At 52.4% G+C, this 26401-nt stretch overlaps 3 protein-coding genes across 3 annotated transcripts in view; 2 read left to right on the forward strand and 1 right to left on the reverse strand.

Annotated features, from left to right (window-relative positions):
* Positions 1 to 10502, forward strand: part of XNDC1N (XRCC1 N-terminal domain containing 1, N-terminal like) — a 37960-nt gene extending 27458 nt beyond the window's left edge. Inside the window, 9 exon segments of the mRNA XM_061202904.1 lie at positions 771 to 962; positions 1055 to 1105; positions 1108 to 1198; positions 2221 to 2313; positions 5467 to 5656; positions 6215 to 6342; positions 6465 to 6543; positions 9086 to 9209; positions 10111 to 10502. Of these exon segments, the coding sequence (XP_061058887.1) occupies positions 771 to 962; positions 1055 to 1105; positions 1108 to 1198; positions 2221 to 2313; positions 5467 to 5656; positions 6215 to 6342; positions 6465 to 6543; positions 9086 to 9209; positions 10111 to 10502 (1340 nt within the window).
* Positions 10503 to 11170: 668 nt separating this feature from the next.
* Positions 11171 to 13987, reverse strand: ART5 (ADP-ribosyltransferase 5). The gene is made up of 4 exons (XM_061202905.1): positions 13904 to 13987; positions 12193 to 12922; positions 11568 to 11600; positions 11171 to 11482 (listed from the first exon to the last, which is right to left on the reverse strand). Exons 1-4 carry the CDS (start codon positions 13985 to 13987, stop codon positions 11406 to 11408), a joined length of 924 nt encoding a protein of 307 aa, XP_061058888.1. The 3' UTR covers positions 11171 to 11405.
* Positions 13988 to 21744: 7757 nt separating this feature from the next.
* Positions 21745 to 25611, forward strand: ART1 (ADP-ribosyltransferase 1). The gene is made up of 4 exons (XM_061202906.1): positions 21745 to 21807; positions 22074 to 22851; positions 23928 to 23969; positions 25514 to 25611. The coding sequence occupies exons 1-4, from the start codon at positions 21745 to 21747 to the stop codon at positions 25609 to 25611; spliced, it is 981 nt and encodes a 326-aa protein (XP_061058889.1).
* The last annotated feature ends 790 nt before the right edge of the window (positions 25612 to 26401 follow it).

The raw sequence follows: 26401 nt of genomic DNA on the forward strand, positions 1-26401 counted from the left end.
TGAATAGGCCATGGTCCCTGCCCTTGAGGGGTTCAAAGTTCAGGGGAGGGGACGGGGGCAGACCCAGGAAGAGATATCCTGCAGTGCCCCACGGCGATGGTATCACAGAGGTCTGAAGAGAGCTGTGAGAACTCACTCCCCCGGTTACGGAAGGCTTCACAGAGGAGGTAAGATTTGTCCTGGGCCAGCAGGTGAGCTTGCCTTCAAAAGGGTGTGGAAGGGCTTTCTAGGTGGACAGAACCATGAGTGAAAAAGCACTTGCTTGCATCCAGGGAATGGAGAAGGGTACGACGTGGCAGGGTCACCTGGCTAATGGGGTCCCAAGACCCTCCATCCCCAGGTCAGGCCCTGGGCCCCGGGCTGATAATGAGCAGGTTGATAATTTGGAGCCCCTTCAAATCAATATTCTTTAAATAGTTGTCCAATATATATTTGGTGGAGGGAAGGGAGAAGCAGATTTCAATCATTCCCTCCCAATAACCAGCTTCTCAAGGTGTTACTCACTTTCTGAGTTTATCAGCCAACTGGGATCAGTGGCACAGGCTCCGTTGCAGCTGAGTCTGCATCAGCCAGGAGTTCTTTTTATTTTCACGTAAGATCTCTGTACTTAAGCAGACTAAACGTCTACATTTTATCCATTTCATGCCTTTGATATTTTAGTTCTCCCACCCCATGGATAGTTTCCCCCCACCAACCATACCTGCAGCCCAGCTCTGACCTGGACGGAGGAGGTGCCTCACCCTGTCCTGGCTCCCTAACACCTCCTTCAGGCTTCCTGTGGCTTGAGTGTAAGGAAGTGTGGATCGAGGGCCTGTGCAGTTACCTCCTGGACTGGTGGAACATCCTGGACACGGTCGTCTTGTCCCTGTACCTGGCGGCCTTCGCGCTCCTGGCCGGGCTGGCCCACAGGCACTGCTGGGATGCCCCGGACGGGGCTGCCTGCCGCTACTTCACCTCGGCTGGTGAGTGTCTCCCAGCCCAGCCCTGAGTCCCCCAGTCCCCTCTCTTCCTTGGTTCTCGGCCTCAGACCCCCAACCCCGTTCCACCTGCACAGAGCGGAGTGAGTGGCGCATGCAGGACCACCAGTTCCTGGCTGAGGTGCTCTTTGCTTCACCCGCCTGGCCTACATCCTGCCAGCCCACAAGTCGCTGGGCACCCTGCAGATTTCCATTGGCAGGATGATCGACGACATGATCCGGTGCGTACTGCCCCTGCTCAGAGCATCCTCCCCTCCGATGGACCCCACCTGACCTCCTTCTGAAGCTCCCCAGCTCTAGTTAGCACAGGGATTCTATCCTGGGTTGCTTGTACAGGCTCCAGAGACCTCGGAAACCCTGAAACTACAGGCAAATTTTCGGATGTAAATGTAAAGGTACATTTCTCTGCAGAGAGGGTCTATAACTTTCATCTAATTCTCAAAGAGGCCCATGACTCCAAAGATCAGGAACCACAATAGCAGAAAGAGCCCTTGGCTGGCATTCCGGTCCCAGTTCCTTTGCTGTCTCCATGGCCCTCTCTGGGGCTCAGTTTTCCCATCTTTGTGGTGAGGCACTGGACTCAGGGGTCCCTTTGGATGGTTTCCACTGTACAACTCCTCTTGGAACTCATGGAATTATCTGGTCTTCCTGGTAATTATCATCTAATCATTTACAGCCTACCTGGCCTTTCACCCTAATCAGAGCCCATTGTTCGTGCCCGCTTCCCTGGGAAAGCCCTGCCTGAGGTGGGACGGGCGTGGGTGCCCTTGATGGGAAAAGCCCTGGTTACATCTGTGAACGTCTTCAGCTCAGCTCAGCCTGGAGAACTTGCCATTCCGCCCCTGAGACTCTCCTAGCCTTCCGTGTTGCCAGCCAACTCAACTCACATGTGGCTTTAACTCCACTGGTGATAAATCCTGTCCAGTAGGACTCTGTGACTCTCCCTCATCCCTGTACCACATCTCAGCATCTCGGTCCCTCCCTGGGAGCCTGACTCATCCCCAGCTTTGACTGTTTCAACCCAGAATCCTTTATTCTGGAGAGAGAGCTTCTGCTTCAGTACCCTTTAAATCCCTTCTCATTTCCCACCCCCTAATTTCTCTCTTCTTAATAATAACCACACTGAATCCTTGTCAAGTAGAGGCTGAGACTGGGAGCCATCACCCCCATCTCTCTTCCCAGAGCCTGACTTCTCCCAGGGAAGAGACCTGCTCTGACCCTCCCCCATCCCACCCCCTGCCAGGTTCATGTTCATCCTCACGATTATCCTGACCGCCTTCCTCTGCGGCCTCAACAATGTCTACATGCCTTACCAGGAGACAGAGCGGCTGGGCAAGTACTCAGGGGCAGAGGCAGGTTGGGCAGGTGGGATTCTGGGACCGTGAACTTGGAGCTTAGTAATCACCTCTTCCTCATGATCAGATTCAACTTAAGCAATTTTGGCAAGAACGCAACCTAATTGATGATGTGTACTTTCCATCATATCCCATCAGGAGGCTCACAATGTCAGTTTAGCCCATTGGTGAGGCCCATTGGTCTAGCAAACCTCTCCATTGAAAAGGAGATACCCTTGTGGTAACGAAGAGAGATGTTGAGACTGTGTGACTAGACCACTTTCTTGCAACTTTGCTCTGAGTGGATTTAGCATCCACAGATGATTTTTGTTTAAATAATTAATTAATTTTTGCCTGCATTGGGTCTTCATTGTGGCGCACAGGCTTCTCATTGCGGTGGCTTCTCTTGTTGCAGGGCTCAGGCTCTAGGCACGCGGGCTTCAGTAGTTGTGGCTCGCAGGCTCTAAAGCGCAGGCTCAGTAGTTGTGGCACACAGGCTTAGTTGCTCTGTGGCATGTGGGATCTTCCTGGACCAGGAATCGAACCCATGTGCCCTGCACTGGCAGACGGACTCTTAACCACTGCGCCACCAGGGAAATCCCTCTACAGATGATTTTTACCTGCATCAGTTATTATAACAGTGGTTTCAAGATGCTGATTTTCTATTGCTGTCATTCCCTGTACATTTCTTTGCTGGCATTCTTCCATAAAGAAGTGCTTCCTTCTCCACTCTTTTTGAATATCACTATGGATTCAAAGATTTTTAAAAAATATAATAATCCATTACAGTCATTATTCTTTTTTTTAAAATTAATTAACTTATTTGTTTTTATATTTGGCTGTGTTGGGTCTTCATTGCTGTGCGTGGACTTTCCCCAGTTGCGGTGACTGGGGGCTACTCTTTGTTGCAGTGTGCGGACCTCTCATTGTCGTGGCTTCTCTTGTTGCAGAGCATGGGCTCTAGGTGTGCGGGCTTCAGTAGTTGTGGCATGTGGGCTCAGTAGTTGTGGCTCGCGGGCTGTAGAGCACAGGCTCAGTAGTTGTGGCGCATGGGCTTAGTTGCTCCGCGGCATGTGGGATCTTCCCAGGCCAGGGTTCGAACCCGTGTCCCCTGCGTTGGCAGGCGGATTCTTAACCACTGCGCCACCAGGGAAGCCCCATTATTCTTTTTGATACTCAATTCTCCTTAAATATGGCCAATAACTAATTCCTTGTTCATTCACTCACTCATTCATTGTTCATTCATTCATTCACTCACTTTTTAAATTCATTCACTTTCTTAGTCATTCATTCATTGCTGTTTGAGTTCACACCCATTTATGACACCTTCTTTGTAGTAGGTCCTGTCCCTGGCACTGGAAGCACAGACAGAAGTGAACCAGACCCAGTCTCCTGGAGAAGATAGCCACGTGCACAAATAAGCTCAGTTTGAGACGATGAGTGCTGTGAGGAAGGAGGGCTTATGTTGAGGGTAACCAGAAGGGAAAGCCCCTTCCTCTGTCTTGATGATCAGGGAAGACTTCATAGAGAAGGGAACTCTGGACTCCACCTACAAAGGTTGTGAACTTCAGAGAAGGTACAGGGCATTCTGGGCAGAAGGGGGCACATACCAAGGCAAGGAGGTCTGTTTGGAGAATAGCAAGACTTCCTCCATGGTTGGTGCATGGAGGGGATTTTGAGAGGAGAGGCTGGAGAGGGTAGAGGGGCCAGGTCACGGAGCTCATGAAGGTCCTGCTGAGAAACCTGGCTTGCCCAGCAGACCAGGGAGCTCCGGATGGCCTCCCAAGCAATTGTTCAATCATGAATTCTTCCTGAGTGCAACTACATGATGGTTTTATTGTTGAACCTGAAGGACCCATGGTTGGGCCTGTGGATGTTGGTCAAGTCTTTCTCATGGTTCCAAAGTAAATGGAGGCTTTATTCAGACCAATCCTCTTACCAAGAATCCTTGTTCACATCCTGGCTTCAAGATGTTGAGGAAGTCTGCTGACACAGTTTAAATCATGAATCTTAGTGCCAGGGACAGGAACTAGTCCTTCCAGCCTGCTTCATGGGTCCTGGTGTCATTCCACAGTAGCACAGGCAGGCTGAGCCCTTCTACTCATTTATGGGAGACAGCTAATTAAGTCAAAAGTATTTTTGCTAAAAACCTCAGGTACGTTGCATGGTGGGCATTTGGACTGAGAGTAGTTAGGAGCATTTAAAGTTTGACAAGCAGAAGTACAGCACATCAGATCAGCATTTAGAAAGAACACCTTCAGTGCAGTGTGGAGGATGGAAGGACGAGAGAGGGACTGGGGCCAGAGACCCGCTGTGGAGACTGTTGCAGTCATCTAGGCTTGAACTGGAGCAGCATGGGTGGCTGCTTCTGTGGTCCAACCACCATCCTCTCTCACCCAGACCATGGCAACAGCTTCTTGACTGGTCTCCGTGCCCCCACTCTCTCATCTGCTTCTCTTCCACTCTCCTCACAGCAGCCAGTGTGATCTTATCAAAAGTAATTCAGGGGTCACCCCTCTGCTTAGAATTCTTCATAGCTTCCTAAGGCTCCTAGGCCATAGTGAGGATCTTTGTTTTTATCCTACAGGGCCCTGCATGACCTGGTTGGTCCCTGCTTCCCTCTCACGAGCCTCTCTCTCCTTTGCCCTCTGAGACGAGCTATGCTGGCCGTCTCTCAGTTCCTCAAATGCCCCCCAGACTCCGCTACCTTGGGCACACTTCACATCTCCTTCCCTTCCCCCTGGTTGATTCCCACAACCTTCAGAGCTCAGCTTGAATGTTTTTCAAGGAAGTTTTCCCCAGCTCCCAGACTAGGCCATAACATCCTGTGCTGCCGCGTCATAGCACTTGCCACAATGTAGGAATGTTTGTAGAGTTAGTGTCCATTTCGCCCCCGATCCCCACCCAGAACATACCGTCCTTGAAGACACGGACTAGGCTTGTCTTGTTCACGGCTGTATCCTTAGCACCTGTTCCTGGCACTGCTATATGCTCAGTAAATTCTGGTGGGAGATCAGAAATGACAAGTGGTCCAACGGGCTTCGTGGAAGCTCAGCGCCTTTGCCTGGGTCCTGAGGGTGAGGAGGAGTGGGTCTGGGTGGCGCTCTGGCTCATCTCCCACCCCTCACATCCTACTCTTCGGCCCCCCATGCCAGTTTCAACGAGACCTTCCAGTTTCTGTTCTGGACCATGTTTGGCACAGAGGAGCACAGTGTGGTTGACATGCCCCAGTTTCTGGCGCCGGAATTTGTGGGCCGGGCCCTCTACGGTATCTTTACCATCGTCACGGTCATTGTGCTGCTCAACATGCTCATTGCCATGATCGCCAACTCCTTCCAGAAGATTGTGCGTGAGCTGAGGGTGGCTCAGGCCAGAGGGAAGAAGAGAGAAAGGAATAGAGAGGAATAGGACGCAAGGAGTGGAGACATTTGGGTTCCTGCTTTGCCTCCACTACTGCCTTGTTTTGTGACTGGGGACAAGTTTTCCTCTCTAGGCCTCATTTTCCTCATCTGTAGATTGAGGGTCTTAATGATGTTATTATTTTCTCCAGATACAAGTCTAGTGCTCTTTCCACCTTATGCTGGGGAGGAAGGATGTGTTGTGGAAAAGTAGGTGGGGACGTGAGGAGGGAGAGGGAAGGAGATGGATGGGTTAGGGTTTGTGGCTGGAGAGTAGGCTGGATGGAACTGGATGTCAGAAGCATGAAAGATGGTGGGGAGGAAGAGGGGAAGGGGGGTACAGGCAGGGGAAATGTGGGTGATAGGTGGAGGTGCAGATAAGAATGGGAAGAAGAGGTTGGAGAAGAAGAGACATGAGGGCTGGGGGGAAATGGGGCAGACTGAGTGGGCAGGAGGGCTAGGCACCAAAGTGGTCCTTGTAGAGCCCCTGCCTCCTGGGCCCCAGGACGCTGCTGACGTGGAGTGGAAGTTTGCTTGCTCCAAGCTCTACCTGTCCTACTTCCGAGAGGGCCTGACGCTGCCCGTGCCCTTCAACATCCTGCCCTCCCCCAAGGCTACCTTCCGTCTTCTCAGGTGATAACCTCAGAGCTCTCACTCCCAACCCCCCAGCACTCAGCACCCCTACCCCAGCTCCTGCCCCACTAGCCTAGACCCTGTCCTCTAACTAACCCCTTTCCTCCATCTCAATTTCTCAGGAGAATTTTCCTTTTCATTTGCTGTTGCTGCTCCTGCTGCAAAACCAAGAAGCCAGACTCTCCCCCAATCCCCACCTTTGTGAGTATCTCCTCTGCCTGCTGTGGGTCTTCCTCACACTGGGTCTTCAGCTGTATTGCCTATACCATCCATTTGTCCGAACACCCCTGGCTTGTCTGTCTTTCCTGGTATGTTTCCCAGAAAGCCTGCTCCCAATTCCTGCTCTCTCGTATGGCTTGCCTTTCCCTCTTCCTGGCTCTGGCCATTTCCTAAATTTCCAATCCTGTGTCACCCAGCTCGAACAGAAGTCCATGCCACCCTCCTCCCAAGCCGCCAATACCCCATAAGCTTTAGGCAAAACTTTTTGCCCTAAACCGGGTCAAGATATCGTTGAACATTTTTCAAAGTAACGTGTTAAGAAGCCAAGGGAAGAATGCCCCACAAACTGGAAATTAGAAGGTGGCTGAGGCCTGAGAGAGGAGGGCAGGCCTCCAAGGCACTAACTTACCTCTCATTATCTGCTCCCTAACTCAGTCTGGCTTGGCATGGGACACCCTGCTAATTCAGACAGCATTACTGCCAGGTCTGTAGGGGGTCCTATCTGTTCCCCTTAAAACATGTTACCTGAGGGTCCCTCTAAGACAGGGCCTCCAGGTCAGCTCTGCGAGGCCACAGGCCAACTCTGAAGCTCTGAGGCCCCTGGATCCCCAGGTGAGGAAGGCCTTCCCTTATCTGATTGGTCAGCAGTTTAACAAACACTTATCAAAGCACACCAATTCTGGAAATAAAGATATGCAGAACGGTGGTCCTTTGAGGTGCTGACAGTCTAGAGCATCAGAAGGAAATGGACTGTAATTGTGCATGATGACAAACTTATGATAGAAAGAAGAACAGGGGGCTATTGGAGCAGAGAGGAGAGGCCCCAGACCCAGCCTCAGGAGTCAGGGAGCTTCCCAGAGACCTTGAGGGCAGAGTAGAATCCTGAAGGATAAACAGGAGGTTGATGGGCAGGTACGGTGGAGAAGGGAGTTCTAGGCACAGGAAATAGCATGTGCAAAAGCATGGAGAAAACATGACATTTACAAGAAACTAAATGCCAAAGGTTCCCAGTTCCCACCATCCTGGCTCCAGGCTATCCTGCATGGTACCTCTTACACCGTAATGGATCTCGAACTCCACATTCTGGAATTATCACCCTTTCCCCCTGACCACTTCCTGGCCCTGTCCAGGCTGCCAGGTGATGCATATTTGCAGACCCCATGTCAGGGCTGCTTCCCCTCTAGGGTGCAACTCAGCATCTTCACCTGAAGTTGTATTCAATTCTCTGGGCCTGTGCTGGGAGTCACTGAGTCCTGATGGATCCCACTACACCAGCCAGCTGGGGGTCTCCCCCACCCTCCACTGAACCCCCAATAAGGTCCCACCCCTCCTCCAGCTGCCCCCCACCTCACTAGCCTGCTCTTTGGTGACCCCATCCGGTGTCTCCTCCCACCTACCCTGCACCTTAGGAAATGGCTTTTCCAAAGCTCTAATTCCTTATTTCATACAAGAAACATGCTTTATATGCTCTGCAGCTGAAAGGACCCATCATTCTCTCTCATGCTTCTGCTGTACCATCTCTGTCAATCCTGTCTCTCCTTTTAAAATATTTAAGAAAAGGCTTTGCTTTTTTACATTATAAAAGTAAATAGGCTAGGGACTTCCCTGGTGGTCCAGTGGTTAAGACTCTGCACTTCCACTGCAGAGGACATCGGTTTGATCCCTGGCCAGGGAAGTAAGATCCCGCAGGCCACGCGGTGAGGCCAAAAAATAGAAGGAAAAAAAAAAAAGTAAATAGGCTAACCATAAAATATTTAGAGAGCTAAATAAATACAGATAAATAAAAATAATTATTTCCTAAGCATTTAGAGATCCTCTACTCCATGCCAGGGAAGTACCAGCCTGGGAAGTAGGCGTTATCACCATCTCCACTTTAAATCTGGAGACCTTCAGCCTGAAGAAGTTGAGTAGCTTGCTCGAGGCACACAGCGGCGAAGTGACCGAGCTGGGATTTGAGCCTGTCTTCTGAGTCCAGCACTTTGCCTACTTCACCTCTGCTCTCTCTCTCCTTTATCTGCCCCAGATGCCCGACTTGCCCTCCTGGTACTGTCCTGAGGCCTAAAACTGGACCCAGAACTAATCATTCTAATTTGCATGATGATTTCCATCTCATATGCATGAGCTGGTCCAAGGAGATGCCTCCCCACATCCCCTAGTCTTCCCTCTGCGGAATTTGAAGGACAGGGTTAACCTGCACTAACTCAACTCAAGAAAACCAAGGTTGGGCTGGTGGCAGGAGACAGCTCAACTCTGCCTTGCTCAGCATTTCTCTCCACCCACACTCTGCTTCTCCTCCTAACCCTCACCCACCTCCCACCCTGGTTCTCTTGCGCTCAGCCATTCCACCCCTTCTGGCCTCCATCCAGACTACCTTCCAGGTCTGCATGAGGGTCTAGATGTGTGGCCTTCAGGGACAGAAAAGTCTGCACAGACTTTGCCTCCACCTTTATTGCCTGGGGGAGGATGCAGTGACTAGAGAAAAGCTGGGGGTGAAGACTCTCGCCCTCCTGCCTTCCCATCCCAGGCCAATCCTGGGGCAGGGCCTGGGGAGGAAGAGCGTGGATCCTACTGGCTTCATGTCATCAAGGCTCTGGTAGAGCGCTACATAGAGACTGCGCGGCGGGAGTTTGAGGAGACCCGTCGGAAAGGTTAGTTGCTCCCCTCCAGGCCTTCCCCATTCCTGTCCCTTGCTCAGCTGGAACACCCAGCCTCACACCCCTCCAACCAGCCTGCAGTTCTCTATGTGGCCCCCCTCCAACCCACCCTTGGAAGCCACAACCTGCCCAGATCGTGTGGGCCCTTGCACTCAATTACGCTCATACCTGTTTAGACATTTATTACACTCACTTGATTTAATCCTTCATTCCCGCCTTCATTCTTGTGTTCATTTATTCTCTCATTCACTCCCTTACCCATTCACTCATTCACCTTATTCATCATTCAACCAGGGTTCATTCCTATGTCCCCTCTGTTCCCAGCAGGGACACATAGGAAGCTTTCAGTCTGGTGAGGAAGAGAAACCATCTCACTAGGCAGAAAGTGCTTAGAAAAAGAGACACAAATTGCAGTGGGATCCCAAAGAAGAGAAAGAGTCTATCATTTTGAGAGGCTCGTGGGAAGGTAGAAGGATAGAGTACCAGAAGCTGGAGAAAGAGGAGTTGGAATCAGAACTGGGCTCTGAGGGTGGGTATGAGCTGGACAGGTGTAGATGGGGAAGAAGGCAGAGGGGGCAGATGTACAAATCTCTACCCATTAGAAAATTTCCCATCCTTATGACTCCTGACCCCTTCTCTGGTCCATAAGACTTTCTTTCTTGGTATCTTCTAAACTCACCACCACCCCAGCCCTGCTGATTCATCTGCGCCTGACTCGGCCTGCCCACCTGACCCACATGCCATAAGCCAGTCCCTCACTTCCTCCAGTTCTCCTGCCTAGGACCCCTGGCATAAATGTCCCCTGGGGTTGTGCTGAGGGTAGAAGTGGCCTAGGGCAGGCTCATCTTCTGAGTTACCTCCCCATCACTACTGCCATGCCCCACCCCTCCCCAAGACCTGGGCAACAGACTGACAGAGCTGACCAAGACAGTATCTCGACTGCAAAGTGAGGTAGCCAGTGTGCAGCGGACTCTGGTGAAGGGAAGGCTGCGCCGGCCACCGGACGGTGCCAGCATCCTCCGTCGCTCCATCACCCGAGTGTGCAACAGCTTCCAGAACCTGGGCCCTCCCATCCCTGAGACCCCAGAGCTGACAGTGCCAGGGATTGTGGGGACCCAGGTGTCTTCAGAAACTGGGCTTCAGGACGCAGGCAGGGCCAGGACTCCAGCATCTGGAGAGTCTGGCCCCTCCTCCCCAGCTCACGTGCTAGGGCACAGGGAGCAAGAATCAGAGGGGGCTGGGGACGTGCCCCAGGAGGAAGACCTGGGAACCAAGGAGGGGTCCTGATGCAGTGGGAGGGTCCCGTCTTCTGTTGCTGAGTAGAACAGTCTAGATGGGTGAGGGTGGGGCTCAGTAGGAGCCCGTGCTGCTTTCCTTGCCTCAATAAAGCCTCTGTTCTGGATGTCAGATGCCTCCAGAGTGTGTGAGAATCTCTGTCTCTTGATGTTTTGAGATCCCCAAGCCCAAAATGAACCCTTGTGGGAGCAGGGCAGAGAGAAATGGCTTGCTCTGGGGTCTCAGATATCTGGGGCTTAGGATCCTACTTTGAGTTCCTTCAGATGTTTGGTGGAAAGGGTTCTGGACTAGGAGGTAAGGGTCCTGGTTTCAGCACTACCTCTCTGACGTTCAGCAAGTTGCTTCCTTCCTTGGCTCTGCATTCCTCACCTGACAAATGGCCTAGGAAGCCATCTGTCCCCCTTTCTGCCTTCAGGGCTGTTGTGAGGAACCTCTGTCTATTAAAGCGTCTGGGTTTGCAGGTTACAGTGTGTGACAAGGGTCTGCACTGATACCATGTCTAAAAGTGATCAAAAAGTCATTCTTTTTAGTCCCTCAGTCCGAGTCCCATATGGCCAGAGCAGGGCAGATGGTCTAGTCTCATGGAACAAACCAATCATGAAATTTGAGGTCACCACACGGCAACACTGTTTAATCCAGTGGCTGTCACAGCACTACCCTTGCTTGTCCCCTGGAGTCCCTACCACATAGCGGGGATCCCTCCACCCTACCATGGCCTCAGATCCTCCAACATCCTGGCCGGGGAGACGGCTGCTAGGTCTGGGTCCGAAACCATGTTCTGGCTTCTCCAGGCTCTTCAAAGCCTCCCATCTTCATATGGATGTCATCATTTCCCAGGACTCCTACGTGGCAGGCACTGAACTTTCAGAGCCCAGCTCCTAAGAGCTGGAACCCCTAAGAGGCCAAGGGCAGGGCCTTCCAGGAGAGCAGAGAGAAGGCCCCCTTGGAGAGTGAGTCGGCCTGTCCTCCTGCTGGAGAGAGAAGAAAAGGTGGTGAAGGGTCAGCAGGGCCAGGGGGAGTCAAAGCAGCTGAGGGAGGGGCAGGAGGGTGACTCACTTGGCACAGACTCACAGCTTGGCCTCTTCTTCGCTGCAACAGACAGCACAGTGAGGCCTCCATGCAGACAAACCCTCACACCCCAAACTTCCCTTCTCACCAGGCCCTGGCACGGCCATTCCCAATCTCAATCCAGCTTTCCCTTGTGCTAAATACGAACTTCTGACTTCCCTTCCTCCTTCTTCTTCCAGGAAATCTTCCCAGATTGCCTTTCCATCCCTGCTACCATCCTGGCCCCACTCTGTCCGTGCCTCAGCACTTGGGAATAGCGCATGTGTTACGCTATTACGCCCAGGGCCTCCTGAGATCTGAAGCAGCACTCCTGTCACTTTCCTCTGCTTATTGCCCCCCTTAACCAGGTTCTTTTGGTCTGTAGCATGTAGACTGTATAGCAGAAGGAAACTTTCAAGGACCTTTATAGAATCATCTGAGAATATTCACAGATCCAGAAAACACTTATAGGGCCTTCTCTGAGCTGGCAAAACCTGAGTCACAGAGAAAAATAACTCCAGCTAACTTCTAGCCCTCAACTTCCCCATTAATCACGTGGGCCTCCTGAAGGCCCTGGGGACTGAAATAAACCAGGGACATCCTGCCAGTCCTGCTTCCCTCATGCATGGCTCACCACCCAGATAGGCGCAGTTAAAGTGGCTGCACATCTGATTATTGCTGGAGAGAGTCACCAGGTTCCGGGCTCCATCCTGGGAGAAACTGGTGACCAAGAAGACTTCATGCGGGGGGATCAGCACCTCACGCTCCTTGGGAAAGACAGACAGGGCCTGGATCGGGGCCCCAAAGCAAGTCCTTAGAGAGAAGAAGGTGGCATTACCAAATCTGTGGGCCACTGCCTCATCCAGGGAGCTGGAGGCAAACTGGCCTAAGCGGACAGAGCCCCCCAGCTCCTTGGGTTCAAATCGAATGGCGTCCATGCCTCGGAACACCACCTGCCCACGTTCCCTGCTGCAGTCCCTACTGCCCCGCAGCAGCTGCAGGGCCCGGGTCAGGTAGAAATGCAGGGCCTTGAAGGGGAAGTGCTGCATGTAGAACTCCCTGGAGTCACCGCCTGTCCACACAGCCTGGTTCAGCTCCCGGTATAAAGGGTTGGATGAGTTGGTGTAGACCATGACAGCGATTCCGTGCTGGGTTTTGAAGCCAGGAGGCAGGCTGAGCCCTGGACACCTTTGCTCCCAGGCCTTCTGGGCTGTCTCCCAGGACTCCCGCAGCCTGGTATGGTTAGCCATCTCCTCCGCTAGCAGATGGACTGCCTTTTCCTCCATCTCCTCCGAGCAGCCCACATAGGCATCATCGAAGGTGTTTGGAGCCAGGCTCAGGTTCTGGATGGAAACTTTCTGGGCCTATAGAGGTAAGGAAGAGAGGAGCCACACAGGAAAGGGTATAAGTTCAGGGTACTGGGCAGAGATCCTGGTGGCAGATCAGTTCAGAAACACAGAATCTCATTTCTATGCCCAAATATCTGGGGTGTGAAATCTGGCAAGAGCTCAAGGGCTTAAATAACAGGCACTGGAGCCAGACAGACATGGGTTCAAATCCTGGCTTCACCACCTACAGGCTATGAGATCTTGGGCGAGTCTCTTAACTTTTCTGGACCTCAGGTTCTCCACCTATAAACTGAGGATACTTCCAACCTCACAGGGTTATTGTAAGGATAGCATATAGATCCTCACTTGTGTACTAACTAAGAGGGGTCATTTATCATTAGAGAGGTTCCTGCACTCAGTGGGACGTGGGGCTGGAAGACTTCCAAGCACCGTTCTGGCTCTAAGACTCAGTATGCAGGTGACATACAAACGTACGGCCAGTCTCCAATTACCTGACCCCATCCCCATCCCCATCCTCAGACTCCTTCCCCCTCACACAGGTGCTAGACACCACAGCAAGTCACTGTCAGCTCTGAGACTCTGAGTCCTCTCCTGCTCTAGAAGCCCTCATCCTCAAACCTGGGGGTGGGGATTGGGAGGAGGTCAAGCCCTGGTCTGGGAGGGGCTGCGGGAGGGCAGTACACAGGTAGCCCAAAGGAGTTTGTTAGGCTGGGCCTGTGGTGGGAGATGGGAAGTGAGAGGAGAAAGATGCAGGCAATCCCAAGGGAGGACCATAGAAGGAAGGAGGATCACAGCAGGACCAGTGGGTGGAGGTCGGGTTCTGGGAGATGGAATGGGAAGTTGGGGCTCCCTATAGGGATGGAGGTTCCTGAGAGGAAGAGGATTAAGAGGAATGGCATCCTAGAGAAGCGTCCCTGGGAAGGCTCTTTGAGGAGTCAGGCCCCGGGTCCACCCCAACTGTTCCCTTTGTGGCAGCAAATGGTTCCCCCCAGTTACCTGCCAGGGGGCGTAAATGCGCATGCCGCTGAGGGTGTGGATGCCAAGGCAGCTAAGGGCGATCAACAGAGTCACCAACATCATTCCTCTGGGAGACGTGGAGAGTGAGATCCCGATGAGGGTGGGACCAGCGACGGTGGAGTCTTGGCTTCGATGGGCTGGGGGACAGAGAGTTGGAGAGGTCCCTGGTCTAGGACTTGGCCCGGCGGGGCGCGGGCGGTGCCCAGAGCAGCCCTAAGTGTGTGGGCGGGGCTTGGATTTTATCCTCCACCCCCCCAACCCCATCCCCGCCTCCACCCCAGCACAATCCCAGTCTCAGCTCCCCCACCTCCCAGCTGCCTGGGTGCTCAGCGCCTTCTGCTCGGGAATGATAAAGGGAGAGCGGTAATTTGGCTCCGCTTGGAGAAGGGAGGGGACTGGGGGCGGGGGACCCACCTGGAGGTGGCGGAGGCGGAGAGCGGGAAGGAGCACTGAATGTTCCGGGCGGCGGGGACTGAAGTCTGCGGGGGCGCCGCGCTGCCCCCTGTCCCCGGAGTCCCGCGGATCAACGAAGTCCCGCGGCTAATTATAGCCCCACTGGCGGTAACCCGACATCTCTCTTCCCCAACGACAAACACTGGGGTTCGGGGGGCGGGGCTGAAGGCCGTACTTAACTCTCCTTCCCAAGGACTGCGAGATCTTTCTCCAGGACCCTTTTCTCCGAGCAAAACCAGTGCTAGAGGAGGGGAATTATGAGACGTGGTCTCTCCCTCGGGCGGCCCCTGACCGCCACGGCCCGGGCTCCAGACAACTGTTAGGCCGAAGAGACCAAGAGGGTCCAGACAGCCGAGAGGTCACCACTTGTGCACTCGTTCATTTGCATACAATTTGCATATGGCGAACACGTTGGTCACGTGTGGTCCAGCATCTTAGCGGCCCCCACCCCACTCCCTTCTCTTTATGCCCCTTCCCTTCAGCAAGCCTGGCCCAGATGCAGAGCTCTCTCACATCCTCAGGGTCCAGCCCCGCCCCTCCCTAGACCCTCTCTCCCCTGACCTCTCAGACTCAGGTGACCCCATGTTTATCAACACTAGCCTTTCCCCTCACCTCGCTGGGCTTGCCTATAAATAACCTGGCTCTGAGTCTTAGATGCCCACTGGGAGGTAATGGGAGAAGGGGCCAGCTGAGGAATCGGCAGCTCTGGGAAGAGCTTTCTGGCAGCCGGAACCTCCAGTATCATGGCTTTATCTTCTCTCTACCCTCTGGCTTTGGGGAATTGCTTCTCCCATCCCAAGACCTGGAACCCCAAGAAAGACCCCAAGAGATGGAGTCAAATCTAGTCATTGAACAGTGGTCTTGAGTGACGCAGAAAGTCCTCCAAGATCACATGGCCAATGAGTGCTAGAGTTGGGACCCAGGCTTTTTGGGAATCTCGCCTTGCACCTTAGGTGAGTCTCCATGCTCACATGAAAGGAACAATAAGGAGATACTCTCTGAGGCCAGGGGTGCTGAATGCAGGACCAAACCCAGTGGGGAGGCAGTTGTTCTAGCTTGGATCCTTGATTTCCCTCTAGCTTCAGGGGTTCCCTTTTCATGGGACGTGCTCTGGCCCAGAGTGGACTGGGCAGAGGCTAGTCCAGAAATAGACGGGGGAGTGTCACGTTTCTGAGCAGCTGTGTGGGAGAGGTACAAGGGGTGGGGGACTGACGGTATAAAAGAGAAATCTGCCCTCCCCCTCCCCCGGTGGCCATCGCTGGAGACCAATATCAGCTTCCCTATCCCGGAGAAAGTCTAGGTAAGGGGCACACCACCTGTTCCTGGGCACTGGGCATGAAAAGCGGTTTTTTTAAAGGGGAAATATGAGGTATTAATGGTAGAGTTACAGGAATCATTAGGAAGAGTTTCAGGGAACCTTATATCTTAGTCTGTTCAGACTGCTATAACAAAATACCACAGACTGGTAACTTATCAACAACAAACAAACATTTCTCATAGTTCTGGAGGCTGGAAGTCTGAGATCAGCGTGCCAGCCTGGTCAGATGAGGGCCCTTTTCCTGGTTCATAGCCAGTACCTTCCCACTGTGTTCTCGCATGGTAGAAGGTGCTACGGAAGTCCATGGGGTCTCTTTTATAAGAACAGCAATCCCAGTCATGAGGGTTCATGAACTAATGAACTAATTATCTCCCAAAGGCCCCCCGTTCTAATACCATCACATCAGGCATTAGGGTTTCAACATATGAATTTTGGGGAGACACAAATATTCAGACCATTGCACCTCTGATGGAGAGGTTTGGGATACCTAGGGAGGTTTGAGGCCATTGGGAAATTTGGGGATTTCTGGGGAGGGATTTGAAGTCACATCCCCAGTAGGGAATGTTCGTCATGGGTCTGGATGAGGGGAAACTGACGAGAAGTGCCCTGAGCAGGATGAGAGGAAGGACAGAAGGGCAGCTGGGATAGGAAAAGGGGTTGCCCAGTGCCTCCACTTCCTGGCCTCCCAGGCCCTCCCCACCACTTTGGCCTCCACACCATTCCCTGCAAAACTGGTCACTAAGTCATCAATGTATCTGTTCTGCAGTGCTCTACATTGTTAGCTGCACCCAGAAAGCCTCTCAGACTTGCAGCAAACATTCCAGGAGGGCTCACTTGTGCCTGGCCTTGGGCTGAGCTCTGGGGACACAGACTGGGTCATACCTGGTCCCTGCCCTCAAGGAATTCACAGGCCAGGGGGGAGGCAGACATTGAAGGGCAGCACAGTACGATTAGGACAGTGACAGGGGAAAGCACAGGGTGATTTAGGAAGCCAGAGGAGTCAGAGGGCTTCCTGGAGGAGGTGGCTCCTGAGCGAAGCCTTGAAGAGTGGGTAGCAGGAGAAGGGCATCCCCAGCACATGGAGGGAAGCAGCAGCGCCTCACCTGGAACTTTGTTCTGTACTGTAGAAGTCAAGCAGGGGTGGTGGGGCACGAGGCTGAAGAGGTTATGGCGGGCAAGGTCACAGAGCACTTCAGATGCCAGTGCCTGGAGGCTGGACTCTGTCCTGAGGGTAAGGAGGTAAGTTTTGTTTTGATCTCTTGCTTTTTTTTTTTTTTTTCCTTTCTGGATGTCTTCTCATCCCTTGCCTCATAATTGTCATCTCTGCATTTTGAGATATTTCTTCCAGTCACGTTTGCCACAGAGTGTTTTCAAGCAGGTAAGGAACATGACCAGCTGTGCTTTAGAAACATTGTTCTCCCTACTCCGCGGAGCAGCAGCAGTGTGGATTAGCAGGGGTGACAGCGGAGGTAGGGAGATCAGGGAGAAGGCAGGGGCTGGCCGGAGCCATGGCAGGGCACGTGGGGATGGGGAAAGGGAAGGAGCATCGAGGATGGACCCATACTGTGCCCAGCATTGGTTGGCAACTAATTTAGTGTTTGATGAATGGCTGAATGAATGGAAACCCAAGTAACCATCTTGGGTGACTGGATGAATAATAAGGATGGTAGATTATGCGAGACTCTTCTGCTGGCAAGTTCATGGGAACCACCCTGAGCTGGATGAAGCCCAAAGAGGAATTAATCACAAGGATCCCAGGGTATCTAACAGGACCCAAAGGCCAGAAGTGAAGAGTCCCTAGAAACCCAAGGAAGTGTCTTGCTCTGCCTGTGCCTTGGCTTCAAGCTGCTCTTTTTCCTCAGCCCTCCCTGCCTCTTTCCCTGGGGACCTTACCTCTTCCCTGACCTCAATACACCTATGACTCTCAAATGTCTTTTATTGTCCATTCTGCTCCATCTTGGACATCTGCCCCTAGAGAGTCCACATGTGTCAAACTGAACTCACCAGTTCCCCTCCTAACCTGATCATTTATTCAATACATTTTTTTTTTATTGAGCACCTACTATGTGCTGGGATGAGCTTTTAAAGTTTCCTCTGCTTCTCCTCTGTATTTCCAACCTACAGCATGGGAACCAGAGTTGTGAGCCTTGATTTCCCCTGTCTCATCCCCTAAATCCCATCAGACACCAAGTCTAGTAAATTCTACCTAGTAATGCTGGCTCCACCCTCACTGCCAATACCTTAGTCTGGCCACATGATTCAATGTCTGACTTCACAGTTCTCCTGCCCTATCACAAGCCTCTGGTACCTTTTATTGCTGTGTTTCTGCAGGGCAGAGACGGCGACAGAAACAGGATAGTGGAGAGGCAGTGAGAGACATAGTTGGCCTCATGTTTTCACTGCATGACCATTTTGCTGTGTGCCACAAAATCTCAGTGGCATGCAAACATTTATTCTCATACTCCTGGGTCTTCACGTTGGCTGTAGATTGGCTAAAGTGAGCTTGGATGGGCAGCTCTGCTTCAGGCTGCCAGTCTGCCTCAGCTGGGCACCTCCCTGTTGTGGGCTGGGCCCAGGTCTGCTCCACTGGGTCCAGGCTGAAGGAACAGTTCTGGGCCATGTTCTGATGGTTTCTGACCCAAAAAGAAGACCTTCTCTCTTGGTTTGGGTTCCCCCAAAAGCCAACCCCAAGACAAGGATTGGGTGTAGTCAGCTTATTTGAAAGGTGATCCCAGGAAGTACCAGTGAAGGAGCGGCAAAGTGAGTTGAAGAGAGAAAAGCTCCCCCGCAAAAATTGTGCGACCACTGTGGTCAACTATGTCCCATTGGGGACCCTCTGTGGAATAGAGAATCTGACTACCCTTACTGGGTGACAGCTGTCCCTGGGAACATTAAATCTCCTGCACTTTGGGGTTGCCCTGAGCAAGCTCCCAGGGTGATGGAGAAAGCCTTGGACACAGAAATATACAGAACACTAAGGGTGGGAAGCTGTCAGATGCTTGAGAACTATCCATTGCACCTGTGTTGAACTTGAAGATGAGCTGAGGGGATACGGGTTGGGGAATCAACAGTGTCTGGCACACTCTCTTTTACACAGCACCCATCTATCAAATCTCAGGAAAGACTCTGAGTAGTCTTGCTTGGGTTATGTGTCCATCCATGAGCCAATCACAATGGCCAGGGTATTAGAGCACCAGTTTGGGGTCATGTATTCCCCTCATGGGGGTACAGAGTGAGGAAAGCCCCACTTGAACCCATGGACTAGTTTCTCCACAAAGAGAAGATCTATTATAGAAGCTCAGGCTTTTTTGGTGGATTCCAAGAGACCACAAGAGTTCAAGTAGTTTTTTGCTGCTGCATTCTCTGCCCATTAGCATTCTATCCTGGAATTAGGGAGCGGTATCTCAGGTTTACACCCCACTGTGATGCCATTTTAAATTCTACCGACTCCGAATCTCCTCTGGTCAGCCCCTCACTTAAACCCACTCCTTGTACAACTGTGTTTCCATCAGGCTCTTTGGGTTCTTGTAACATGCTACTTGAAATTCCTCACTCCAACTCCATCTCCACCTTAAAAGAGCTTAAAGAAGCAGGGATGTGGGTTTTGTTGTTTCTGTTCATAATTTTTTCCTCAGTGCCTGACACATTACAGATGCTCAAGAATTTTCTGAATAAATGAGTAAGCAGGTTTTGAGGGAGGGAAGATTAAGTTCAGTTTGGGACATGTTGAATTTGATAAACTCTGCTGGCTGTTAACTCCACTGCCCAGAGAAACTCACACCTCAATTTAAACTGTATACTGGCAATCAGAGGATCTTAGATTTGGAGACTCACAAAATTATAGCCACACAACATCCCAGCGTCTTAGGGTCACTGAACTATCAAAACTTAGGCCCCACCAGAAGCCAGAGGAGATTCGGGAGCAGGGATGCTTAACCTGAGTGAGACTGGGGCAGATGTATAACCACCCAGAAATTTGTGTAACGTCTGTGTGAAGGCGCATATATCCATTTTCTGAGGAGCAGTTTCAGCTTTCATCAGATTTCCAAAGATAAAAAACCACTAACTGTATTACAGTCTGTATAAAAGAAGGAAAAGAGAAATACCTGAGAAGTTGCTGGTATGCGTCTAGAGTATCTCTGGAAGGATATACAGGAAATGGGAACATTGGTTAGCTCTGGGGAGAGCAGGTTGGGGTTGGGGGATCAGTGAGAGAAAGACGTTTTCACTGCATGCTTCGTGGACTATACATTTTGAATAATGAAAATGTACTACCTTTTATTAAGTTAAAACTTTAAAAAATTAAAAATTAAAGTTATGGGGATTTCCTGGCAATCCAGTGGTTAGGACTCCAGCTTTCACTGCTGAGGGCCCAGGTTCGATCCCAGGTTGGGGAACTGAGATGCCGCCTGCCACGCATTGCAGCCAAAAAAAAAAATTAAAGTTATGATTGATCCTGTTAAGTGACCAGAGACGTAAATTAAAAACTAGATACCATTTGTACCACCAGTTAAATGAAAATTAAGAGAGATTAATAATGCCCAGTGTTGGCAAAGACATGGAGAAAAGGACACTTTTGTCCATTGTTGGTGGGAGGGTGAAGTGGGACCTTTTGGATGGCAACCTGGCAGTGGCGCAGTGGCTATCTAAATGAACACTATTCAGATCCTTTAAATATCACCTTCTTGATATCTTTCCTATAAAAATATGCAGACAAGAGGACAAGGATTTATATACATGGATGTTCACTGCAATATCATATGTAATAACAAAAAATTAGGAAAAAACCCTAAGTGTCCCTCAATAAGGAAATGGTTAAATAAATTATGAATTAACTATATATGAAATTCCATGCTGCCATCATAATGAACAAGGTAGATATGCATGTGTGACATGGAAGGAAGTCCATGGTACATTGTTAACTGGGAAAAGGTTGTAGAACACGTATGTGTAAGCACACTTCCTTTTTCTTTTTGAAAATAGTGACAATAAAAAACCCCAAAATAGGCTGTAGACAGAAAACTATGTGTGTATGTATATTTAAATATATTGTGTGTGCATCGAAAAAGGTCTTGAAGGGTACCATTACCATGGAAACAGCAGGCAAGGGTAACAGTAAGAAGGGGGACATGGAGGGAAAGCAAGAAAAGGGGGACTTGGGCTTTGTGATTCATTCATACACAGTAAGCATGCATTACTTGGTAATAAAATAAACAAAAAAAGCAGCAGCACCAACTTAGATACTGTCTGTTCCAATCTTGACCCAAAGCTGGGACACCTTCTTGGAGCCACTTTGGGCCCTCAGCGTGCCCACCCAGAGGATGCAGGAGGCTTCCCTGGGGGAAGCAGTACCCTCTGTACTCTCCCCCACTCAGCCCCTCTTCCCGCACCACCTGGGGGTCCCTGCCTGGCATTAGCCGAGGGCTTAGGGTGAGGGTTCAGTTGGCAGCAGGATTGCAGGGACAGAGGAGGACCCTCTGGATCCCCAAGCCCTGCTCTAAGCCTGACCCTGGAGTCCTGCTGTGGCCCCACCAGCTGACTACTCCTGGATCTGCCCTGTTCCAGCCTCATGTCCCCCTGAGGGGAAGCCTGGATCTCTCACTGTGGCAGTCAAGCTCCTTCAGGACTGGCCCCAGGCTTTCCAACACTGCAACTGCCACACTAGCCAGAACGTCTTTCATCTTTACATCCTGAGAGTTCCTACCTCTAATACCTTTGCTCTTCCCATTCCTGCTGTCCCAAACTCCTTTCCCACCCTCAACTCCAATCTTTTCTCTCCTACCTCCACTGACTGAAGCCTTATTCTATTTGTCCCACAAGACCCTGTTCACATGTTACCTCCTCCAGGAAGTCTCCCATGTTCCTTCCAGCAAGAAGGGTCCCCTCTCTCTTCTGAGCCTCCGCTTCTACGTTGTGACTCTGTGTCAAGCACCGGAAGGGGCCCAGACTAGGTGTCAATTCATCACAATTTATTAAACTGTGCAGATTCCCATTTTCCAGACGAGGAAACTGAGACCCAAAGAGTAACTTGCCCAGGGTCACCTCCAACATGCAGACCCCTGCCATGATGTCTCTGCTGCTCGTGTCCATGGGCCTCATGGAAGCACTTCAGGTACAGTCATCCTCCGCTGACCCCATCCCCCAGCTGCTGGCTTCTGAACTCTGCCGGATGCTTCGCTTGGAGATCGCTCAGCCCGAGGGGACCGCCGCAGAGCCTGGTCTCGGGGACCTGTAGCTAGTAGTTCCCAATCCCCTTCCCCTCCAGGTGTGTTTGGGGCCCTTACTCTTTCTCAGCTCAGTGGAGGGGGAAGCTGGGTAACAGGGCTCCCGTTCTCCTAGGGCCTAACCTCTCAGTCCTTGCTGCTCCCCCTGCCTCAGGCCCTGAGCCACCCCATCAAACGACGAGACCTCTTCTCTCGAGAAATGCCCCTGGACATGGCCCTGGCCTCCTTTGATGACCAGTATGCTGGCTGTGCCGCAGCCATGGCGGCGGCTCTCCCGGATCTCAACCGCACGGAGTTCCAGGCCAACAAAGTATACGCCGATGTCTGGGCTCAGGCAAGCAGCCAGTGGCAGGAGCGCCAGGCCTGGGGGCTCAAGTGGGGCCTCAGCCCTACCCGTCTGCCCCCGCCCACGGGCTTCCGAGAAGAGCATGGGGTGGCCCTCCTGGCCTACACAGCTAACAGCCCCCTGCACAAAGAATTCAACGCGGCCGTGCGCGAGGCTGGCCGCTCCCGGGCCCACTACCTCCACCACTTCTCCTTCAAGACCCTCCACTTCCTGCTGACCGAGGCCCTGCAGCTGCTGGGCAGGGGCCAGCGTCCACCCCAGTGCCGCCAGGTGTTCCGAGGGGTGCAGGGCCTGCGCTTCCGGCCAGCAGGGCCCGGGGCCACCGTCAGGCTGGGGGGCTTTGCCTCTGCATCCCTGCAGAATGTTGCAGCCCAGCAGTTTGGGGAAGACACCTTCTTTGGCATCTGGACCTGCCTCGGGGCCCCTATCAAGGGCTACTCCTTCTTCCCTGGGGAGGAGGAGGTGCTGATCCCTCCCTTCGAGACCTTCCAGGTGATCAATGCCAGCAGACCGGCCCAGGGCCCCGCCCGCATCTACCTCCGGGCCCTGGGCAAGCGCAGCACATACAACTGCGAGTACATCAAAGGTGAGCAGGGCACGTGCCAGCCAGCAGCTGGGCGGAAGGTGGCCTTGCCCGACCCGTTTTCAGAGGATACATACAGAGATATTAAAAACAGTGAGAAAGACCGAGTCCTGTCCCCCAGCCCCTCCACCCCTTCCGTCCAAGGACAGACATAACCTTAAGTAGTACACTTGCTTCTCCACCCTGGAGGTGTCTAAGCCAGAGCTGGCCACTTGCCTGCGGGGAGGCTGAAGAGGGTTTCCTGACCAATGCAGGTGTCTTTGGCCATCTCAGGGCCAAACAGACGTGGTGTCAGGCTTTCCTCCCAGCTGGAAGCCGCTGCCAGAAGTGAGTAAGCGGCCCACCCCAGTTTTCTAAGAAGAGCGCGTTTATTTGACTGAACAGAAGTCATGTGCGCTGGCGGGTGTGGGGTGAGGTGGTGAGCCAGCCGTCAGGTGCCAAACCCCTAAATTCCAGTCTGGGCTCTGGCAGGTCTCGGATGCTTTCCTGTCCATCCTCCCTGGACCATCCACAGGAGTAATCATGACGATGGGCCCAGGTCCTTAATCTCTGATGGGGCTGTGGGCTGCTGGTCCTAGTTGAGGGATGCCCAGGGGCCTGTGAGGCCCACTTTTCATATCAATAGTTAGAGGCAGGCTGTTGGCTGGAACCATGGACCACATCTAAAGTGGGATAAGGTCCAGCGCGGCTTCAGTTACCACCCTGGACAGCATCACGAGTGTGCACGAGTTGATGGAAGGTGAGGGAGACACACAAAAAACATAAACTAGCCCCTCCTTGGCTGGGACAAGACATGGGAGAGGGAGAGGCGGGTGTGGCATGGAGGCAAAGTTACAGGCCAAGGGAGCAGGAGGAGTGCCCAGATGACCCTGGCTTCAAGGGCTGGCGCCTTTCTGGCCCTGCTATTCACGGGTCAAGTCAAACCCAGGCAAGGGAGGTCCCACTGTAAGGAAGCAGAATTAGGAGAAAACACACCAGCTTCTCCTAGAGCAAGTCAGGGATGGACCACGGGGCTCTGGAGTCCCTTTCCATACTGAGAGCTACTGAGCCTTTGATTCTTTACTGTTTCTTCCCTACAGACAAGCAGTGCAAGTCAGGGCCGTGCCGTCTGGATAACTCAGGTGAGGGCTGCGGGCATCTGTGGGGCTCCATTTGGGGCTGAGCTGGCTATCCTGGGTCTGGGCCCCTCTCCTGGATGGATATCCCCCATAAAATAAAAACCACCCCCTTCTAATCAAAAAAAGTAGACTCCCTTAAGCAGACACCTGTGGGGGGTTGCTAACCTTCCCCACTGAATGTATATGTGGGAGATGGCTGCCGAGCCGACACACCTGCCCCCCCAGCCTGGGGCCGTCCCCGCCTTCCCAGGAGCCCACTGACCAGACCCCAGAGAGCTCCAGGCTGCACTGAAGCGACTGGGAAGGGAAGGGCCGCTCCACAAAGTCCCCCTGGGCCTTCTCCTCCTTCTGCTGCAGACCGCTCTGTTACTGCCTTCAGAGCTCTCTCAGACCACCTCCCAAGGTCAAGGTCAGGTCTTGGCTGCTGGAGACCTGGGCTCTAGCCCAGGCTCTGCCCTAACTCTCTCTGTGACCAAACATCCCTCTCTGGGCCTCAGTTTCCCTATCTGCATAGTAAGCATATCGGACTAGATGGTCCCCAGTTTCCCTTTGGCTATGACTCGTCTCTTCCCTTGAACACCTGCTGTGCCAGGTCCTGCCTCAGCCACCACTTCTCTAGGTGGGAACAGGCCATTCTCAGGGAAGAAATCACAGCCACCCCTCCGCCTCAGGTGCCGCCTCCTCCCTCAGGGCTCTGAGAACAGCGGATAGGAAGGAGCCCCAGCCTCCCTTTTGTTCCCACCCTTCTCCATGACACAGTACCACTCAGGGTTCCATGAATCCTCACCATGATGCAATGATGCAGGTAATGTCATCACCCCTGTTCCACAGATGAGAAGGAAGGCACAGAGAGATGAAGCAACCAGCCCCACACACAGAACTAGAAAAGTGTTCGGTCCAAACAGCCTGGTCCTAGAGCTGAACTTGGAACCACCATACCAGGCTGGCCCCCACCTCCTCAGACACCATCTCATTTTACCCTTACTGGACAATAATCGACTGGAAGGAGATGGGACAGGGAGTATTACCCTCATTATACAGTAAAGTGAGACTCAGAGACAGACGTGACTTGCTCCAGGTGAGAGTGAGTGAGTGGCAAGAGTCAAGACCAGCCAGGTCTCCAGACGCCAACTCGGCTTCTTTGAGGTCTGATAATGTGATTTCAAGCACTGGGAAAGTTTAGGATTCCCGCCCCCCTCCCCATTCCCCATCCCAGTGCACCAGCAACTCTCCCACCAGTGTTTGAGCAGAGGAGCAAAGATCAGCCTCACCAGATCCCACTCAGATCTCTACCCCTTTTCATCCCACCCTGCAGTGCCTCAGTTGTGCCAGTAGGAGACTGAGGGATAGACCTAATGACCTCTGGAAGGGGAACTGGGGCTCTCCTTGGTCTCATCTCTACCTTCCTCCCTAAATTCTTTCTCCTCATCTTTGTCTCCCATTGCACGTTGTATATCAGTCAGCTCACTCTGCTCATTTCTTTTCATCTTGTTTCTTTGTGTATCTCACGTTGCCCCTAAATCTCTGTGCCTCTGTTTTCCTTGCAGCCGTGGGTCAGGGCCCCCTTTCTGCAGTCTGGTCCCTTCTACTGCTGCTCTGGTTCCTTGCTGTAGAAGCCTTTCCAGAGAGTCCAGGACTCCTCTAATCCATCAGCCACTGAACAGCTCTGCCGTCACCTCTGCCCAACATGAGGATGTCAGCCACATGTATGCTTTAAGTGTGGCCAAGATCTGTGGTAACTCCATCTGTAGGGAACTCTGGGATCTTCGCTGGCAGCTGCCAGGCTTGCTAGCAGGAAGAGGAAAATGTAGGGACTGGGCCTCAGCCAGGGGTCTAGGAATAAGACGGTGAATAGAGGTGGGGGGACTGCAGGACAGGTAACCACTCACTTGGAGATAGAAGATTAAAGTAGTTTGGAGGGGGAGTGATTGGGGAGAAAAGTACTTGGCCATGGTACTTGCTGATATTACTCAAATGCTTCCCATGTACACCTGGACTGCTCCTGTTCACTCCTCCAGGAAGCCTTCTCTGGCCTCTCCACCCTGCTGGGTTAGGGGCCCTGCCTCTGTGCTCCCAAAGGGCCCTGGTCTCCCACATCCAACTGTGAGCTTATGAGGGCAGGGACTGCGTCCGAGGCACAGAGGTGGTGCCAGAAAATGTGTGGAAGTCAGAAAGGAACAAATACCTTGTGAATAGCTGGTTCCTGTACTGCCCCTGCTTTGGGCACCTTCAAGCTCTCCGGATGTCACTGTGTGGGAACGGGGTGGACTGGATCTCATTTTCTTGTCAGCAAAGATGTAATTTCTGCTCTGATCCATGAGTCCTAAGGTCCCTAAGAGGCTGGATCCCCAAGTTCCACCACCACGGGCCCTAAGGGTAAGAGAGGACATGGAGGAAGTGATAGGCACATACTTTATTATCAGTCGGGGCTTCGG

The sequence above is a fragment of the Eubalaena glacialis genome, chromosome 10, assembly GCF_028564815.1.
Source record: "Eubalaena glacialis isolate mEubGla1 chromosome 10, mEubGla1.1.hap2.+ XY, whole genome shotgun sequence".
NCBI lineage: Eukaryota > Metazoa > Chordata > Mammalia > Artiodactyla > Balaenidae > Eubalaena > Eubalaena glacialis.

Bases quoted from the DNA above. Each gene is read 5' to 3' on its own strand.
- ART5 (XM_061202905.1), bottom strand. From the start codon at position 13,987: ATGATGTTGGTGACTCTGTTGATCGCCCTTAGCTGCCTTGGCATCCAC. The intron at 12,923-13,903 runs GTAACTGGGGGG...TTACCTCTATAG, and splicing joins GCATTTACGCCCCCTGGCAG to GCCCAGAAAGTTTCCATCCA. The intron at 11,483-11,567 runs GTGAGTCACCCT...TTCTCTCTCCAG, and splicing joins AAGCTGTGAGTCTGTGCCAA to CAGGAGGACAGGCCGACTCA.
- ART1 (XM_061202906.1), top strand. From the start codon at position 21,745: ATGCAGACCCCTGCCATGATGTCTCTGCTGCTCGTGTCCATGGGCCTC. The intron at 22,852-23,927 runs GTGAGCAGGGCA...TCTTCCCTACAG, and splicing joins CAACTGCGAGTACATCAAAG to ACAAGCAGTGCAAGTCAGGG. The intron at 23,970-25,513 runs GTGAGGGCTGCG...TTTTCCTTGCAG, and splicing joins GTGCCGTCTGGATAACTCAG to CCGTGGGTCAGGGCCCCCTT.